This window comes from Heloderma suspectum, chromosome 15, assembly GCF_057233095.1.
Source record: "Heloderma suspectum isolate Gila_16-S chromosome 15, 16-S_ref, whole genome shotgun sequence".
Lineage (NCBI taxonomy): Eukaryota > Metazoa > Chordata > Lepidosauria > Squamata > Helodermatidae > Heloderma > Heloderma suspectum.
In genome coordinates this window covers 4152102-4171419 of record NC_139472.1, presented here as the reverse complement: position 1 = coordinate 4171419, position 19318 = coordinate 4152102, and the positions used below count along the sequence as shown (strand labels likewise).

General features: G+C 47.0%; 1 protein-coding gene across 3 annotated transcripts in view; it reads left to right on the top strand.

Moving 5' to 3' along the window:
- The window catches only part of PUSL1 (pseudouridine synthase like 1), a 58929-nt gene extending 39773 nt beyond the window's left edge, over positions 1-19156 (top strand). The window contains exons 6-9 of one of the 3 annotated variants that reach the window (XM_084821573.1): positions 6248-6302; positions 16221-16385; positions 18051-18213; positions 18989-19151. In XM_084821573.1, coding sequence (XP_084677699.1) covers positions 6248-6302; positions 16221-16385; positions 18051-18213; positions 18989-19032 — 427 coding nt within the window. In that variant the 3' untranslated portion in view covers positions 19033-19151. Of the gene's footprint in view, positions 1-6247; positions 6303-16220; positions 16386-18050; positions 18214-18988 lie in introns of all 3 variants that reach the window. The other 2 variants (XM_084821574.1, XM_084821576.1) reach the window with 2 other exon arrangements.
- Positions 19157-19318: the final 162 nt, after the last annotated feature.

Sequence of the window (19318 nt, the reverse complement as noted above, 5' to 3'; positions counted from 1 at the left end):
CGAGAACCAGCACGTCCCCCGAGATTAAAATGGAGCAGCTGCCCGGAGCCAGCCAGTGTTTCGCGACTCGCGGAGAAGCCACTTGCTTGCAGCCGCTTCCGAAATCTCTCTGTGACCAAAAAGATAAGCAATTTAACCTGAATGTGAAGCGGGCACCAAAAAGCACGATCCATCAGCCCGCCCCCTCTTGCCAGAGAGATGAGGTTACGGCACACAGCTCCGCTCAACAGTTTCTGAAAGCAAGGAGGAAGAGGGGAAAAGGCTCGGGTCTCAATCTGTGGTTGGCAAGCCTACGAGGCATCCCAAATCTTCATTTGTTCCCTCCATCCTCCTGATTCATTGTGAAGGGCTTCAAACCTACAGCTGGAATTTGCAGTCAGGACGGATAGATCTCTTAATTTCATTCTCGCCCAGAGTGTCAGATTTTCAGATTTAAACTTCTTTTCATCCTGTTTCAGTGTAAGTTTGCGAGTTGTTGGTTCCCCCCCGCTCCTGCCAATTCTGTGTTTACGTGCACTTTCCCCCTCAAAGATATACATTTCTGTGCCTGTTTTTGGAACACACATGTTTTTCTAGGTGCATTTATTTATTTATGTATTTATTTAATTTGTTTATTTATGACATTTATATCCTGCCTTTTTCCCTCTTGCAAGGAACCCAAGGCTGTTTACCTGGTCCTTCTCCTCTCCATTTTATCCTCACAACAACCCTTTGAGGTAGGTTGGGCTGAGACTCAGTGAGTGGCGCAAAGTCCCCCAGCGAGCTTCATGGCCAAGTGGGGATTAGAACCCAGATCTTCCAAGTCCCAGTCCAACACTCTAACCACTACACCACGCTGTCTTTTCCATTGATGTAACGCAGTTTTGTGCACACTTTGATGTATGAATTATCTGTGCATTATGGCTGTGAGAGCTGGACTATGAGGAAGGCTGAGCGCCGAAGAATTGATGCTTTCGAACTGTGGTGCTGGAGAAGACTCTTACGAGTCCCCTGGACTGCAAGGAGGTCAAATCAGTCCATCCTAAAGGAAATCAACCCTGACTGCTCATTGGAAGGACAGATACTGAACTGAAGCTCAAATATTTTGGCCACCTAAGGCGAAGAGAAAAGTCACTGGAAAAGACCCTGATGCTGGGCAAGTTCGAAGGCAAAAGGAGAAGGGGATGGCAGAGGATGAGATGGCTAGATAGCATCACCGATGCAATGAATATGGACTTGAGCACACTCCAGGAGAGAGCGGAAGACAGGAAGGCCTGGCGTGCTGTGGTCCATGGGGTCGCGAAGAGTCGGACACAACTTAACGACTGAACAACAACAAATGCAGTTTTGTGCACACTTTGATGTATGCATTATCTGTGCATTTTCCACTAATGTGCACATTATTTTCCTAACAAACCACACTGCTGAACTCAGGAAAGTGCCAATATTGGCACACCGCTCTGTATCCCACGGGGTGCGAATTTAGTAAATTTGTGTTTTTAAAAAAGAGATGCAGTGAATTTCTCACCCAGCCATAGTTTGCAAGCTCAGCATGAAACTGGACATGCTCCAGTCAACATACCATCAGTAACTACTGTACCACTGTTAAAATCTTAAACCCACTCATGGTTAATCAACGTTTTACTAAGGCAGAGGTGGTCCTCCAGCTGTTCCTAAACTCCAACTAATATCAGCCCCAGACAGCATAGCCAATGGTCAGGATGGTGGGAGTTGGAGTCCAACATCTTGAGGACTACGGGCTGTCCACCCTTGTTTAAAGTGTCATTCCCTATCCCCCAAAGACCACAGAGTATAAGGCACAGGTATAAATCCTTACTTCAGTTGTGAAGCCCCCCTGGATGACCATACATGAGTTACTGTCTTGGCCTAACCTACCTCACAGGGTTGTTGTAAGGGTAGGCAAGGGGACCATGCAGTCCTCAGAGGAAAAGCGGGACACAAAATGAAATAAATAAAGGTTAGCTCACATTCCACTTCTAGACTCACAGTTCCTTTACACACACACACACACACACACACACCCATAACACCTATACATCCCAATTCTAACCTATAGATTCCCTCCATGCCAATCCACAACTCATGTACATACGTACATTTCTGTCTTAAAAAATAACGCTCCCCAAATTATACGCCAGCAAGGCAAGGCATTTATAATGCAATTAGGACGCAATCCTATGCATGTTTAGACAGGAAAAAGGCCTACAACTCCCAGCATTCCCCAGGCAGCACAGAGTTGTAGGGCTTTTTCCTGTCTAAACATGCATAGGATTGCATCCTTAAAATGTTTATTTTTTAAGGTTCTTTGGGGGAAGCAGGGCGGGGGAGACTATGACAAAAGTAGAAGGAAAGTTGAGGTACATGGAAAGCTGAGGAGCAATGGATAGAATGAGCCGTGTGGAACAAGGACATGAAGCAGGGATGGGGGACATGGAACAGAAATGAGGAGTTCTGCATAGACACCATGATGCTGACTATGGCAAGCGGAAAACTGAAGGCTCACTCTGGACTGAAAGCCAGAGTTACCAGTTGTTTTCCGGGCCAAATTCAAGGTGTTGGTTTTGACCTTTAAAACCCTATATGGTTCCGGCCCAGCCTATCTTAAGGAGCGCCTCCAGCAACACCAGACAGGCTGCGCAACAAGATCAGCCTTGGATGGCCTTCTCTCTGTCCCATCAGCCAGGACAGCTAGACTGGCGAGGATGAGGGAGAGGGCCTTCTCTGTGGTGGCCCCCACTCTGTGGAACTCCCTCCCTAGGGAACTCTGCCATGCCCCCTCTTTAATGAGCTTCCGCTGCGCATTAAAAACGTGGTTGTTCAGGCAGGCATTTGGGGTGGGTTAGGGTATTTTAGAAAATGTTTTTGCTGTAGAATTTTATTGTTTTAAACTGTTTTATTGTATGCTGTACATCGCCCAGAGTGGCTGGGTGACCAGCCAGATGGGCAATTAATACATGTAATAATAAATAATAAATAAATAAATAAGCCACAAAGCAGCCACTGCCTGCTTCTTTGTGTGTGTGAGGTGGTGGTAGTGGAGGGTTACCAGAACAACACTGAGGACTAGGAACTTTCATTTTAAAAAGTCAAAATATTTGGCAGAATCTGTGATTTGTGGCCTGCTTCAAGGACACATGGGTTTCTAGACCTTCTGCTTCCAATTAGCTCTTGAATACCGATGTCTAGCTGTCTGTGTTCCCCTCTGGCATCTACCATCCAGGCCGGCCAGCAGAAAAACAGTTTGGCCGAAAATAAATACTGCTGACAACAAACGAGGTGGAATAATAGGCTGCTAATACCCAGCCTCTGATTCCGTGAGGGAGGCAGCTGTCGGTCAGAGGGTCTCCGCTGGGCTTTTACAGAATGCATTTCCCCACTCAGCAGTGCACAGCTGGCCAAAAGAAAGGTCAGCAAATCTGACAAAAATGACGCCCAGAGGGATTTTTTTTCTGACAGACGTCAAGATGGAGCCTCCTTTATACCTTCAGCAGAACCGAGTGCTGAGGTTTGGCCTGGGCCACACCACAAGAGGGGTGTGTATAGGGATGAGGCAAAATCCCCCCCACCTCCATGTTTCCCACCCTTTTCACAGGTGGCAGAAAAGGGGGGCATTTTGTTGACTGTTTTCTTTGTGGCGTTGTTAGTGTTGGTAGCAGTAGTGGCCTTTGGGAGAACTACATCTCCCATCATCCCCTGCACCTGTTCCCCAGTGCCTCAGGGGCCGGAGTGACAGGGGGGAAGGGGAATAAAAACTCGCCTTTCTTTTGCCACATAGAATCATAGAATAGTAGGTTTGGAAGGGGACCATAAGACCATTGAGTCCAACCCCCTGCTCAAGGCAGGAATCCCTAGTCAGAGCATCCCTGATAGGTGGCTGTCTAGCTTCATCTTGAATGCCTCCAGTGTGGGAAAGCCCATCGCCTCCCTAGGGAATGGGTTCCATGGTCGTATTGCTGTAACAGTCAGGAAACTTTTCCTGATGTTCAGCCGGAATCTAGCTTCCTGTAACTTGAGCCCATGATTCCGTGTCCTTTACTCTGGGATGATTGGGAAGAGATCCTGGCCTTCCTCTCTGCAACAGAGGGTTGGACTCAATGGCCCTGTAAGCCCCTTCCAACCCTACTATACTATTCTATGATTCTATGACAGCCTTTCAAGTACTTGAAGAGCGCTTCTATCTCCCCTCAGTCTTCTCTTCTCAAGGCTAAACATGCCCAGTTCTTTCAGTCTCTCCTCACAAGGCTTTGTTGCCAGTCCCCTGATCATCTTTGTTGCCTTCCTCTGAACCCTCTCCAGCTTCTCTGCATCCTTCTGAAAGTGCAGTGCCCAGAACTGGACACTGTACTCCAGATGAGGCCTAACCAGTGTTGAGTAGAGGGGAACTAGTACTTCCCGGGATTTGGAAGCTATGCTTCTATGAATGCAGCCCAAAATAGCATTTGCCTTTTTTGCAGCCACATCCCATTGTTGGCTCATATTCAGCTTGTGACCTACAACAATTCCAAGATCCTTCTTGCTTGTAGTGTTGTTGAGCCAGGTATCCCCCATCTTGTAACTGTGCATTTGGTTTCTTTTTCCTGGGCGCAGAACTTGGCATTTATCCCTGTTAAATTTCATTCTGTTGTTTTCTACCCAGTGCTCCAGCCTATCAAGATCACTTTGAATTTTGTTTCTGTCTTCCAGGATATTAGCTATCTCACCCAATTTTGTGTCATCTGCAGATTTGATCAGGATTCCCTGCACCTCCTCATCCAAGTCATTAATAAAAACGTTGAAGAGCACTGAGCCCAGGAGTGAGCCCTGTGGTACCCTGCTCATCCCCTCCCCCCAGTTTGAGACGATCCCATTGATAAGCACTCTTTGAGTCCTATTCTGTAGCCAACTGTGGATCCACCAGATCGTTGTTTCATCTAGCCCACTTTGAGCTAGTTTGCTCATCAGGATATCATGGGGCACTTTGTTGAAAGCTTTGTTGAAGTCGAGGTATATGAAGTCTACAGCATTCCCACGGTCTACAAGGGGGGTGACTTGATCAAAAAATGAGATCAGATTTGTCTGGCAGGACTTGTTTTTGATAAATCCATGTTGGCTTCGAGTCATCACTGCATTGTTTTCAAGGTGCTTCCAGATGGATTGCTTGATCATCTGTGCCAGAGTTTCCCCAGGGATTGATGTCAGACTGACTGGTCTGTAGTTCTCAGGTTCCTCCTTTTTGCCCTTTTTGAAGGTCGGGACATTAGCCCTCCTCCAGTCATCTGGCACTTCCCCCATCCTCCATGATTTCTCAAAGTTAATAGACAGTGGTTCTGAGAGCTCTTCTGCCAGTTCCTTTATTACTCTATAATATGCTTCACTGTTGCCCCCTATGCCGATCCTTAAAGGGAAGGGAACAGTTGCGTGGCTGGCTGTGTTTTGTGGGGTGGTGGCCGAAGCAAGAGGGGAATTCTCCTTCAGCTTGGATTTATTTATTTTTTATCTTAGCCAGAGAATAATTCCAGGGGATTTTTTAAAAAAATCCCTTCTCTAAATTGCTGACCTCCAGTGGTGTGGGACTACAACTCCCATGATCCTCAGCCAACAGAGATACAAGGCCCTGAAGCAGGCCTGGTGTGAGCTCTCTTACCGCTGCACACCCCTCCTTCCCTCCTGCCACTGCCACGGCCAACACACCAACGTTTCCGGCACACTTTCGATCTATCTCAGCAACTGTTTTGGAGAGAGCAATCCTATGGTAACTGGGCAAGTGTTTCAGGGACTATGGGCTTCTTCGATTTTCCCTTTCCGAGGTCAGGGGAAGCACTCCAAGGTTGGAGGAGGAGGAAAGGCGGCATTCTGGTAGGTGGGGAGGAGAGGATTCGAGATATCCGGAGCCTCTTCCAGCCTCCTTCCCTCCCCCTCCAAAGCACTCTTGTTAGACGGGCTAAAAAGCCTGTTTAGCAAAATCCATAGGGCGGGTGGAAAGGTGGTGATGCTCACCTCTGCCGTTCCTCCCACCCTGCCTTGGATGATCGGACACCTCCGAGTTTGGGTGCTTCCGATCACGAAGGGCACAATCGATTGGATTGCCCCCCCCATTGTCTTTGAATGTATTTGTTTTAATCCATTTTAAGCCCCCTCGAGTACCATTTTCTTAGTAGAAAAGCGGGGTACAGATCAGATCAATAAATAATAAACAGCCTGTGGTGGTGGTGGTGTGTGGGGAATATTGTTTGTTTTTTAATACTGCTCTTTTGCTTCTCTTTTCCAGAGAGCTGCGGTTTTGGGAGCTGGAGTTCAGGAGCCAGTCGTTTCTCTACAAGCAGGTATGGCAAGACTGAACTGTGTGTGTGTGTGTATATATATATTTAAAGAGCCACTTTGAAACTGATCAGAAACCTCTTTTTTGCTGTTGTATCTTCGTTTGCATGTGTCACCCTGGCCGTGGGCATTGAACTCTTAGGTTAGAGGTGCCAAGATAGTGATAAATCAGACTCAAAGGTTTACATACAAGGAGTACTTTATTGGGTAACTTACAACACACAGGTGTACCCAATGGTTGGATCAGACAGCTTCTCTGAACCGCAAGCCATGGGGTACAATGGGTTTTATACAATACATGTTAGCACTAAGGCAGCATAACAGCAGCAAGCGCCCCCTCGCATTCATTCCCCGCATAGGCTAGCAGTGTTTGGTTCTCAAGCACAGCCACCTGTAAACTGACTTTGCTTCCTAGGCACATCAGAGATAAGACATTCTCCTCATTGGTAAGGAATGCGCTGAGAAGGCCGTTATCAGCCTTTTGACTCATCTGCACATGCTCAGAGGCTTACTAGCATGGGAATTGCACCAATAATGAACTTAAGCACGCATTATGGATCTCTAGGCCCCTCTAACACTACAAATGACTTAGCTACGCTCCTGGGGCCAATACAACATCATATCATATTTTATATTATTTTAACTGAATGTTGCAGAAGCTGTACTGGCCTTTTTTTTTTAATTTGAAAGGCCGGATGTACATTTATGATCATACAATAAAAAATAGCATTTTGTGTTTGCCAGGCCCCTGAACCATGGGGGATCATGAACAGCTTTGATTGGGATAAATTCTCTTATTTGGAAAGAGACTTTGCTGGTGTCTTCACCATCATGGATGTGTTCACAAGTTGTGTGCAAATAGAGAAGGCAGTGTAGATATGAGGCAGCCTTCTCCAACCTGGTGCCCTCTAGATGTGTTGGACTACAATTCCCAGCATCTCCCAACCAGAGTTGCTGGGTGCTGTAGTCCAAGACACGTGGAGTGTACCAGGTTGAGAAGGAGACTTGTTATCACATCACCAAAACGTTCTGCTAAACATTATCTTTTAGGAATTTTACCTTCCAGTAGTTCAAATAAATGTTTCCCACCTTAGGTTGTATCCAGCTTTACTCCTACTTAGAGTAGACCTATTGTAATGAATGGGATTCAGTTTAGACTAACGTTGGATGCAGCTCATTGGATTCAACCTTCTGGCTGAAACACCTAATAGGTTAGCTATCCACACTCAAATCATGGCAGGGAATCTTATTCAAAACAACAACGAAACAATAATAACAAGCCCAATTTTAGGGAGAGGTATTCCGCTAATGTTGGAACTCGGTTAGTTTTCCGTTTGTTTATTTTATAATTTCAATGTAGCAAGCACAAAATAATAAAAGTGGCAAACAAATTCCAGCTCAAAAATTCCACCCCAAATGCACCAATGATCATAGAATCATAGAAGCATAGAATATTAGGGTTGGAAGGGACCTGCAAGGCCATCGAGCCCAACCCCCTGCTCAATGCAGGAATCCAAGTCAGAGCATCCCCGACAGATGGCTGTCCAGCCTCATCTTGCATGCCTCCAGTGTGGGAGAGCCCACCACCTCCCTAGGGAATTGGTTCCATTGTCGTATTGCTCCAACAGTCAGGATGTTTTTCCTGATGTTCAGCCAGAATTTGGCTTCCTGTAACTTGAGCCCATTATTCCGTGTCCTGCACTCTGGGATGATCGAGAAGAGATCCTGGCCTTCTTCTCTGTGACAACCTTTCAAGTGCTTGAAGAGTGCTATCATATCTCCCCTCAGTCTTCTCAAGGCTAAACATGCCCAGTTCTTTCAGTCTCTCTTCATAGGGCTTTGTTTCCAGTCCCCTGATCACCTTTGTTGCCCTCCTCTGAACCCTCTCCAGTTTGTCTGCATCCTTCTTAAAGTGCGGTGCCCAAAACTGGACACAGTACTCCAGATGAGGCCTAACCAGTGCTGAGTAGAGGGGAACTAGTACTTCCCAGGATTTGGAAGCTATGCTTCTATGAATGCAGCCCAAAAGAGCATTTGCCTTTTTTGCAGCCACATCCCATTGTTGGCTCATATTCAGCTTGTGATCGACAACAATTCCAAGATCCTTCTCGCTTGTAGTGTTGTTGAACCACGTATCCCCCATCTTGTAACTGTGCATTTGGTTTCTTTTTCCTAGGTGCAGAACTCGGCATTTATCCCTATTAAATGTCATTCTGTTGTTTTCTGCCCAGCACTCCAGTCTATCAAGATCACCTTGGATTTTGTTTCTGTCTTCCAAAGTATTAGCTATCCCGCCCAATTTTGTGTCATCTGCAAATCTGATCAGCATTCCCTGCACCTCCTCCTCCAAGTCATTAATAAAAACGTGGAAGAGCGCTGGGCCCAGGACTGAGCCCTGCGGTACCCCACTCGTTACCTCTCCCCAGTTTGAGAAGGTCCCACTGATAAGCACTCTTTGAGTCCGATTTTGTAGCCAACTGTGGATCCACCGGATCGTTGTTTCATCTAGCCCACTTTGAGCTAGTTTGCTCATCAGGATATCATGGGGCACTTTGTCGAAAGCTTTGCTGAAGCCGAGGTATATTATGTCTACAGCATTCCCACAGTCCACAGGGGAGGTTACTTGATCAAAAAATGAGATCAGATTCGTTTGGCAGGACTTGTTCTTGACAAATCCATGTTGGCTTCGAGTAATCACTGCATTGTTTTCAAGGTGCTTACAGATGGATCGCTTGATCATCTGCGCCAGCATTTTCCCAGGGATTGATGTCAGACTGACTGGTCTGTAGTTCCCAGGTTCCTCCTTTTTACCCTTTTTGAAGATAGGGACAACATTAGCCGTCCTCCAGTCATCTGGCACTTCCCCCGTCCTCCATGATTTCTCAAAGAGAATAGACAGCGGTTCTGAGAGCTCTTCTGCCAGTTCCTTTATGACTCTAGGGTGCAGTTCATCTGGCCCTGGAGATTTGAACTCATTCAAAGTACTGAGGTGTTCCTTAACCATATGCCTATCGATCTCAAGCTGCAATCCAGCCCCTTCAGCCTGTACTTCGCCTTTGCCAGGGGGGTCATAGACCCTCTTTTGGGAGAAGACTGAGCCAAAGTAGGAATTGAGCACCTCTGCCTTTTCTTTGTCATCTGTTATCGTTTTGCCATCCTTATTTAATAGCTGAACAACCATTTCTTTCCTCTGCCTTTTACTATGCACGTAGCTGAAGAAAGCCTTTTTGTTGTTTTTAGCATCCCTCGCTAACCTCAGCTCATTCTCAGCTTTAGCCTTCCTGACGCCATCCCTGCAATTCTGTGCTACCTGCCTGTACGCTTCCTTTGTTACTTGGCCTTCTTTCCACTTCCTGTATGTGTCCTTTTTTGTTTTCAGGTCATCTGTAAACTTTTTGTGAAGCCACATTGGCTTCTTCTGTTGTCTTCCACCTTTTCTTCTTGTTGGAATTGTTTGTGATTGTGCCTTGAGAATTTCCTTTTTTAAAGCTCCCATCCATCTTGGACTCCTTTTCTCGTTAGCGTTGCTTGCCATGGGACCTTACTGATCATTGTTCTGAGTTTATTAAAATCAGCTTTCCTAAAATCCAGGGTACGCGTTTGACTACACTCGGCTTTTGCTTCCCTTGGAACCAAGAACTCAAGTGCAACATGGTTGCTTTCCCCCAGAGTTCCTGTAACTGCTACTTGATCCACTAAGTCATCTCTGTTGGTTAGGATCAAGTCAAGGATAGCCGATCCTCTAGTTCCTTCCCCTACTTTCTGTTGGAGGAAGTTATCCACCACACAAGTCAAGAATTTCCTGGAGGGACCATGTTTTGCAGAATTTGTCTCCCAACAAATATCGGGGAAATTGAAGTCCCCTATTACTACTACAGCATGCTTCCTTAAAAGACTGGCTATTTGCTTTTCAAAAGTTTCATCCTCGTCTTCTCCTTGATTGGGTGGCCAGTAGTAGATGCCAACCATCAGGTTCCTTTTATTCTTTGCTCCATTTATTTTGATCCAGATGCTCTCGATGGGGTACCAAGCTCCTCCTCCTGTCTTTCTGTGCAGAGATATGTATTTTTCACATACAGTGCAACCCCACCTCCCTTTCTGTTCCTCCTGTTCTTTTTGAACAAGTTATATCCTTCAATTGCTGTATTCCAGTCATGAGAGTCACCCCATCAAGTCTCAGTTATACCTATCAAGTCATAATTTCCCTCCTGTATTAAGAGCTCAAGTTCGTTCTGTTTGTTTCCCATACTCTGGGCATTAGTATACAGACATCGAAGACCATGTGCTTCATAGTCTGGCTTTCTTCCTACATGTGTCTGAAGACTATTATTGGGCGCTATCAGAGCTGTTCTCTCCGTTGCAGTGCATGCGCCTACGTCCATTGTTACCCCCAACATTACATCTCCCTTCCCCTTACTTGATGGCAAGTAAAATACCACGGCGTCACGAAGAAATATACGTACAGATCTGAAAACCTGACAGATTCCACAGTTCACAGAATCATAGAACAGTAGGGTTGGAAGGGGCCTACAAGGCCATCGAGTCCAGCCCCCTGCTCAATGCAGGAATCCAAGTCAGAGCATCCCCGACAGATGGCTGTCCAGCCTCGTCTTGACTGCCTCCAGTCTATGAAAATAAAAAGGTCTTCCTCTAGCACTGAAAAGAACACAGAAAGATGCCAAGAGAGCTTTTCTTAGTATCTCGGTTAACATCAACACATTAGCCACTAACGGAGCATTTCGACATACCAGAGCTGAAGCTGAACCACAGATGGCGTTGTGGGTGTGTACGCTACAATTCTGCAGTAGTGTAGAAAAGGAGCAGAATGTGGTGTTAGATAGAGAATTCAGCCTCCTCCTAATCTTTCCCTTCATTTGGGGGGGGGGGAAGTTATCAGTCCTCATGACCATGAATATTTGTTGTTATTTTTTAAATCATGAGCGTAATGGCTGCTGAAATCTCAGAATCCAGAGAGGTGGCTGAACAAAACTTCCAGCAGTCAGAGTTAGTGTTTCAGTGTGGTAGTAAAGAAAAGAAAAGGTATGCAAAGAGGGAGAGATTATAATTGGCGTGATTTATTCAGCTTGCAAGATCCAGCTTTTCTTGACCCAGGATTTGTAATGCCTGGATGCAGAATGTTCTTTCAGGGCAGAGTGTACGCAACCCTGTCGATTAAGGGTCCCCCCAAGGAGATGAGAATTTTTCCCACATGGTCGCACCAGATCAGAACCTCAAGGAAGTGGTCAAATTCCCCTTGCTGAAAAGGATGCTGCTTCCATTTAAAGAAGGTGGATTTGGTTTTCCGGATCTTGCATTATATCCTCGGGTTTATCTGCTGACTTGTATGGAATCTGGGTCTTTCCCATCTGCATCAGATAGAATCATAGAATAGTAGGGTTGGAAGGGGCCTACAAGGCCATCGAGTCCAACCCCCTGCTCAGTGCAGGAATCCAAGTCAGAGCATCCCCGACAGATGGCTCTCCAGCCTCGTCTTGAACGCCTCCAGTGTGGGAGAGCCCACCACCTCCCTAGGGAATGGGTTCCATTGTCCTATTGCTCTAACAGTCAGGACGTTTTTCCTGATGTTCAGCCGGAATCTGGCTTCCTGTCACTTGAGCCCATGATTCTGTGTCCTGCACTCCAGGATGATGGAGAAGAGATCCTGGCCTTCCTCTCTGTGACAGCCTTTCAAGTCCTCGAAGAGCACTATCCTACCTCCCCTCAGTCTTCTCTTCTCAAGGCTAAACATGCCCAGTTCTTCCAGTCTCTCCTCATAGGGCTTTGTTTCCAGTCCTCTGATCATCTTTGTTGCCCTCCTCTGAACCCTCTCCAGTTTGTCTGCATCCTTCTTAAAGTGCGGTGCCCAGAACTGGTCACAGTACTCCAGATGAGGCCTAACCAGCGCTGAGTAGAGGGGGAAAAGTACTTTCCAGGATTTGGAAGCTATGCTTCTATGAATGCAGCCCAAAAGAGCATTTGCCTTTTTTGCAGCCACATCACATGGTTGGCTCATATTCAGCTTGTGACCTACCACAATTCCAAGATCCTTCTCCCTTGTAGTGTTGTTGAGCCAACACTACAAGCGAGAAGATCTTCCGCCTTGGTCAGTTTGGGAATTTTGTTGTCTGGTTCCTCTCTCTAAATGGCTGGCCTTAGGTTCTAAGCATACAAGAATAGACAGGGGTCCTCCCACAGTTTCTGCTGCTAGAGGTGTGTGGCATACAATGTCATGTCACTTTCACTTCGATCCCTTTCCTCATGCTGAATTGACTTTATGGGCCAATCCAGATCTAAAAATTGGCACCAAATATCGTGGTGGACATGGACAGATAAGGCGATGTTTACTTCGGATCAGCTGGTGGGTGCCGCTGATGAGTTCTTGTCATTTTCTATCCGGCGTGCCAAGTATGATTTGCCAGCTATGGCTGAATGGCGATATTTGCAGTTGCAGCATCTGTTAGTATCTAGGTTTGGCCCGGCCGCTTTTACAGCACCAGTGTCTCCATCACTCTTGGAAGCACTTGTTGAGACTAGTCAGGTAAAGTGCCCACAATCTGTGACTAGAACTACTTGTTATTGGTGAATAAATATGATATACAGGTTCTTAAGCAGGAATGGAATAGGGAATGGGATTGTCCCATTCCGCCTAATCAGTGGGTCACCATTTTGGTGTCTATCTGTCATGTCTGTGGTTCTCAGGCTGCATCTTATTCAGCAAAAACTTTTGTTTCATGTCTGTTGGACACCTCAGCGTCCCTTTAAAAAGGGATTGTCTAATTCGGCTAATTGCTGGAGGTGCAATACAGCTAATACTTCTTTTAAATGTACGTTTTGGCAATCTCCAGTAATTGCGGGTTTGGGGGAGGAGGTTATTTACAAAGATAAATTTTGTCCTGGAGCAGTTTTTAATATTCACTGATGCACCCGCTCTTTTAAATTATTTACCTGCTTCATGTCAATTAAGAAATGGTCAGCATAAATGGATTCTCTGCGCTCTTTTGACAGCTTATAGACTGATATTACAACACTGGAAGGATAAATGCTCACCTCCTATAATGTAATGGATGGAAGACTTTACAGCACTTTCAATATTTGAATGGGTGGCATATAGACACCACCTTCAAATGGATACTTATTTGGATATTTGGTCTGCTCTTGTCAAAGACTATGTATAATTGCTAAAAAGTTGTATTTTCATAGATGGTTGATAGGTAGGTAGATAGACAGATAGATAGATAGATAGACAGACAGACAGACAGACAGACAGACAGATAGATGTGTGTGTATGCATTTCATATGTATTCATTCCTATGGGTATATAAAAGGTGTAAAGGTGTCCCCAACCAGTCGTGTCCGACTCTAGGGTGCGGTGCTCATCCCCGTTTCTAAGCCAAAGAGCCAGCGCTGTCCGAAGACGCTTCCGTGGTCATGTGGCCAGCATGACTGAACACCGAGGTGCACGGAACGCTGCTACCTTTCCCGCCGAGGCGGTACCTATTTATCTACTTGCAATTTCTTGCTTTCGAACTGCTAGGTTGGCAGGAGCTGGGACTGAAGACGGGAGCTCACTCCGTCACGCGGCACTTGGGTCTCAAACTGCTGTCCAGCCGACCTTCCGGTCTGCAGTTCAGCGTCTTGACCACTAAGCCACCGCGGCCCACTATGGGTATATACAAACTCATATATGTGGGTATATACAAACTCATGTATGTATATTTTAAGAACTCAGAAAAGAAGAAGAAACCATTCTCCTTGCTGTGTTGGTGGACACAGCAGACAACTGGTTTCCCGCCTGTTTTTATACCTGCCGTGGTAAATTAGCCCTTGGTGAACGTCCCAGATAAACTCATCACAGCTGCATAAGTCCACGGAGAGATTTAAATGAGAAATGTTGACATGAACTGTCGGACCATAGAGGGCCAGTGCCCTCTGGTGGTGACTTCCAGAAGAATGAGTTGGGTTAATCCGTCGCGCCCAAAGGACCATGGAGAAGACTCTGAAGGCCAGCCGAGACCGGAGAACAGGGAGAGGAGGAGGTTGGGGCAGCCTTCCCCAACACGTTGCCCCTGAGATGTGTTGGACCAGGCCTCACCCACCCTATGCTGGTTGGGAATGCTGGGAGTTGTAGTCCAACACATCCTGAGGGTACCAGGTTGGGGAAAACTGAGCTGAAGTCACTTGCACCCTGAACTTCTAGTAAAACGTGGCCGTGATTGTCTGCAGAGGTAGAGATGGCGTTGCTGTATCCCTTGGCCCTGCTGTGGTGGAAATCCTAACATTTCGATGGCTTCCAAAGGGGGTTGGACAAATCCATGGAGGACAAGGCTATCAATGGCAGCTAGTCCTGATGGCTGTAATTACCCCTTTAGCGTGGAGAAAAGGCGAGTAAGGGGGACATGATAGAGTTGTTCAGAATGATGCCTGGTGTGGAGAAAGTGGACAGGGAGATGTTTTTCTCCCTCTCAGATAATAGGAGAACACAGTGGCATCATCCCATGAAGCTGGTTGGTGGGGATTCAGGACAGAGAAAAGGAAGGGCTTTGTCACACAGCGCAGAGGAACTATGGAATTCGCTACCACCAGGTGTAGCGATGGCCACCAATTTGGATGGCTTTCAAGGGTGATTGGACAAATTCCTGGAGGAGAAGGCTATCAGTGGCTACTAGTCTTGAGGACTATGTGCTCCCTCCAGTACCAGAGGCAGTGAGCCTATGTACACCAGTTGCTGGGGAACATGGGCGGGAGGGTGCTGTTGCACTCGTGTCCTGCTTGAGGGTTTCCCACAGGGAGCTGGTTGACCACTGTGTGAACAGAACGCTGGAGTAGATGGACCCTTGGTCTGATCCAGCACGGCTCTTCTTAAGAACATCAGAAGAGCCCTGCTGGATCAGACCACGGGTCCACCTAGTCCCAGTTTTCTGTTCACACAGTGGCCAACCAGCCGTCGACCGGGAACCCGCAAGCAGGACATGTTCTTAATTTGCATGGGAAGTGAGAGTGGGATCTGGTTCAGTTTTATGGGAAGCGCTCGTAAGGATTATGCCGAGTTTGTACGGCTTTGGGTGAGACGCCAGCTCAGGGAATGTCTCCAGGAAAGGCCAAGACCATTTTCTTTTCTTCCTTTTTTTTGAGTTTGGGTGGCCAACCTTTGTGTACCTTTAAAAAAAACAAAAACAAAAAAAACTGCTGCGCGATTCAGAATTGAGCTGTTCTGGTGCCTCTTCAAGGCAAAGGAGGTCTTTCCCAACCTAGCTGGTGATGCCAGAGATCCTCAGTATCAAATAGGTTCTCTACCATTGGGCTGTGGCTGTTCCAGAGTAAGACAGAGTAAGATTCTAGTCCTCATGGTTCGGTGTTAGAACATGCCTTCTACTGAATCAGACCCTTGAACCATCAGTATCGCCTCTGCTCTGACTGGCAGCGGCTCTCCAGTGTTTCAGGCAAGGGTCTTTCTCAGTCCCAACTGGAGATGCTGGGAAATCGAACCTGCACTCGCCTGCATGCCAAATGGGGGCTCTTCCACTGAGCCAGGGGTCTCAGGAGCTCTGTAATTTGGGGGTGGCAGGATCGGTGTTGTGGTTCTTGTTTGGAAAGTACAGGGGATGTGGTTAGATGTTAGGTGCTCTGGGTGCCCTTTTTGGGGTACAGATGCCTGCAAATAAACAGCATGCTATGAACTATTCATGTGCTGGAAAGCTTTATGGTAGTTCTCTGAGAAGCATGTGGCTGAGTGTGGCCAGCCACAAGGGAGGAGGTGCTACGTCCCGTCCCCTATTCTTTTTTTTCCAGCGCAGTACTTTCCCACCCTATATAGGGGATGCGGTTGGCTGATTTGGGGGGGTTGGTTTATTTTTAGAGAAAAGAACCAGCAGCTTCATTTAACCACTCCACAATCCTTTCCGTCCATCTCCTCCCACCTCCAGAAACAGCAGCAAAAGGAGAGCTCGAAAGAAGACACTCACGGCCCTCCCCGCTCGTCGCTCTCTCTCCTTTGCTTGCGAAGCATCCCACCACAGGGGAACGGGTGGGTGTCGGCACAGCGTTTGGGGATGTTGAGTCGACTCGTGCGCAAGAGCTGGGGGGGGCAGGTGAGCAGCAGCTTGAGGCACTTGGGTGGGTGGGTGGGTGGGTCATGGCCCCTCGGCAAAAGGAAAGAGCGTGATGAAATAGTTTCCTTTCCAAAACAGACAGGCTGCTGTTGTCTGAGTGAGCGGAAGGTAGCTCTTCTCACGTGGGTTCTTGTAAGAGTGTGAGAAGAGCCCTGATGGATCAGAGTAAAGGTTCATCCCTTTATTGATCTCGTGCCTTTCCACCAGGGAACTCGAGCTAGCATCCGTACTTTTCCACTTTTTGTCCTCACGACAACCCAGCAAGGTAGCTCAGGCTGAGAAATAGTGACCTGGTCCTCACCTGCTCACCATTTCTAGCCTGAGCTACATCTCTAGGTTGTCGTGAGGACAGAAGCGGAGGGGAGAAGTACAGATGCTACCTTGAGTTCCTTGGCGGAAAGGCACGAGATCAATAAAGAGACAAACCTGGTCCTCATCTGGGGAGCTTTTGTGGCTGTGGGGATTTGAACCTGGATCACCCCAGGCCTAGCCCAACACACTCATCCCACACCACGCTAGCTCTGATCTGGTGGCCAAGATGGGTACCTTGGTGGCCAGGTGGGTACCTCTCAGGAACCCACAGGCAGGGACAGAGGCGACAGCCTGCCCCTGTTTTCTGTCTCCAGCGTTTAGCACTTGTAGATAGATGGTCTCTGAACCCAGAGGTTGCATGTATTTTTGTTTTATTTATTACATTCCTATACCGTCGGACAGCTGAAGCTCTGTGGGTTTTGCATAAAAACAAAACCATAAAATACAATAACACAGTAAAACATATATTTAAAAAATCCTTCAGTTTCAAACAGAATAAAACCAAAGTTTTTTTTAAAAAAAAAACACAGGGTAAAAGACAGCGGCAGCACAAAGATCTAACAACCCACTAATGCAGTTTTTAAAACCTTTGCCCAAGAGTAGACCAAGTCCACCCTGACTTGGTCTTCTACTGGATATGTAAAACAGAGCCCAAGAATATAAGTTGCTGGATCAGACCAAGACCCACTAGTCTGGTATCTTTTGTATATTTGTTAGAAAACAAAAAAGACGTTTTCTTCTGTACCGCCCAAGGGTGGCACAGCTTTGCTTTGATTTTACCCCCCTTCATCATTACTATTTATTGTTAAAAGGGGCAAGACCTAATCAAACTAAGGAATAGCCGAAGTGGGTGAGTCATGCAAATAAATCTAGTGACTGCAAATATGAGGAAAGGCTGAAGGAACTGGGTATGTTTAGTTTAGAGAAGACTTCAAGCACTCTTCAGATACTGGAAAGACTGTCAAGAAGGAGAGGACAATGACTTGCTCTCTGCTGCTGTTCTAGACACGATTTAATGGGCTTCAGTTACAGGAGGGTAGATTTTGGTTGAACATTAGGAGAAACTCCTGGACGGTAAGAGCAGTTGGACAATGGAAGCGGTTACCTAGAGCTGGAGGGCTTTCCCGGCCTGGAGGGCTTCACGCAGAGGCTGGACAGCCACCTGTTAGGGATGCTCCAGCTCTGGGTTTCTGAACGGGGGGCTGGTCCAGATGGCCTCTAAGACCCCTTCAACTCTATGATCCTACTCCTTGATTTGCTGAACGTGTGCAGGTTGTGGAGCTCGGCTTACGTCGTGTCCGTTTTTGAGCCTCCCCCTCCCTGTCGTTCCAGGTGCGGCGGATGGCTGGCGTCTTGGTGGCCGTTGGACAGAACCGGCTGGAGCCTCACCATGTCCAAGAGCTCCTGGAGATCCGGGACCTGATGGCTTATCCCCAGAACACCATTGCACCAGCAGGCGGGCTCTTTCTCAAGGATGTGGAGTACTGCGAAGCTGGTGAGGCAAAGAAGCCCAACTGTAGCTCAAGGGTAGAGTAGCCACCTTGAGTGCAAGAGGTCCCAGGTTCAATCCCTGGCAATAGTTTCAGTGGTTGGGCAGAATATCAGCGTAATACATTTTAAAATCTGCAGGCTTCCCCGACCTGCTGCCTTCAGATGTTTTGGACTTCAACTCCCATCAGCCTGGCCAGTGGTCAGGGATGTTGGGAGTTGTCGTCCCAAACATAGCGGGTTGGGTCCAGATTGAGTCGGAGTAGACCCATTGAAAATCAGTGGAACCTAAGTTAGTCATGGCAAACTGAAGCCCCGTTGATTGCAATGGGTCTACTCTAAGTATGACTCAGTCTGGATCCAACCCCTTCAGGCACACTAGTTGGGGAAAGCGGTTACAGAACGCAGCAAAAGCACAGATTATAGTACTGAGGGTAGAATGGAGCTCCTTGAGAATTGCTGCTGCTTTAAAAAAAACCTAACGTTTCTAGCCCTTATAGGTGCAAAAATGCACTTGAAAAGATGTAATTGTTCTTAACATTTGTAGAGCAATTTCAAGTGTTCAAAGTACTCTGCATGCATTTCCTAGTTGCAGTCCTTACAAGCCTGCGAGGTAAGCCAGTGTTATTATTATCTCCCTGTATTGCAGACGAGGCTGAGAGGGAGCAGCCTACCTAAGGCTACCTTGTGAGATGAGTTTCTTGATTCATGGCTCAGTCACTCTGCCACACCAGCCTTATTTCTCCCCCCCACATACACGCCCTTTTTTTCGGTCTTTGCAGATTTGGAGACAGGAAAACCTGAAATGGAACCGCAGCCCTGTTGAATGCACCACGGCTTCTGACTGGACTCTGTTAATGTCGTTGCAGGGGGTTGGTTTGAAAGCTCCCTCCTCTTACCCTTTGCTCTGTGAGCATTTGTCAATAAACCCCCTTACCCCCATTTATCACAGCTCCTGTATATCATTATATATGGTTCATATCCCTGCAAAACAAACCAGTCCTGATTTTGAGGAATCAGCTGAGAAAGCCTTTTGAACAGGGATTTGCACCCAGAGCCCTCGGGGTTGTAACGACAGGCTGTTTGCAGTACTGCCCATCCGCAGAACGTGG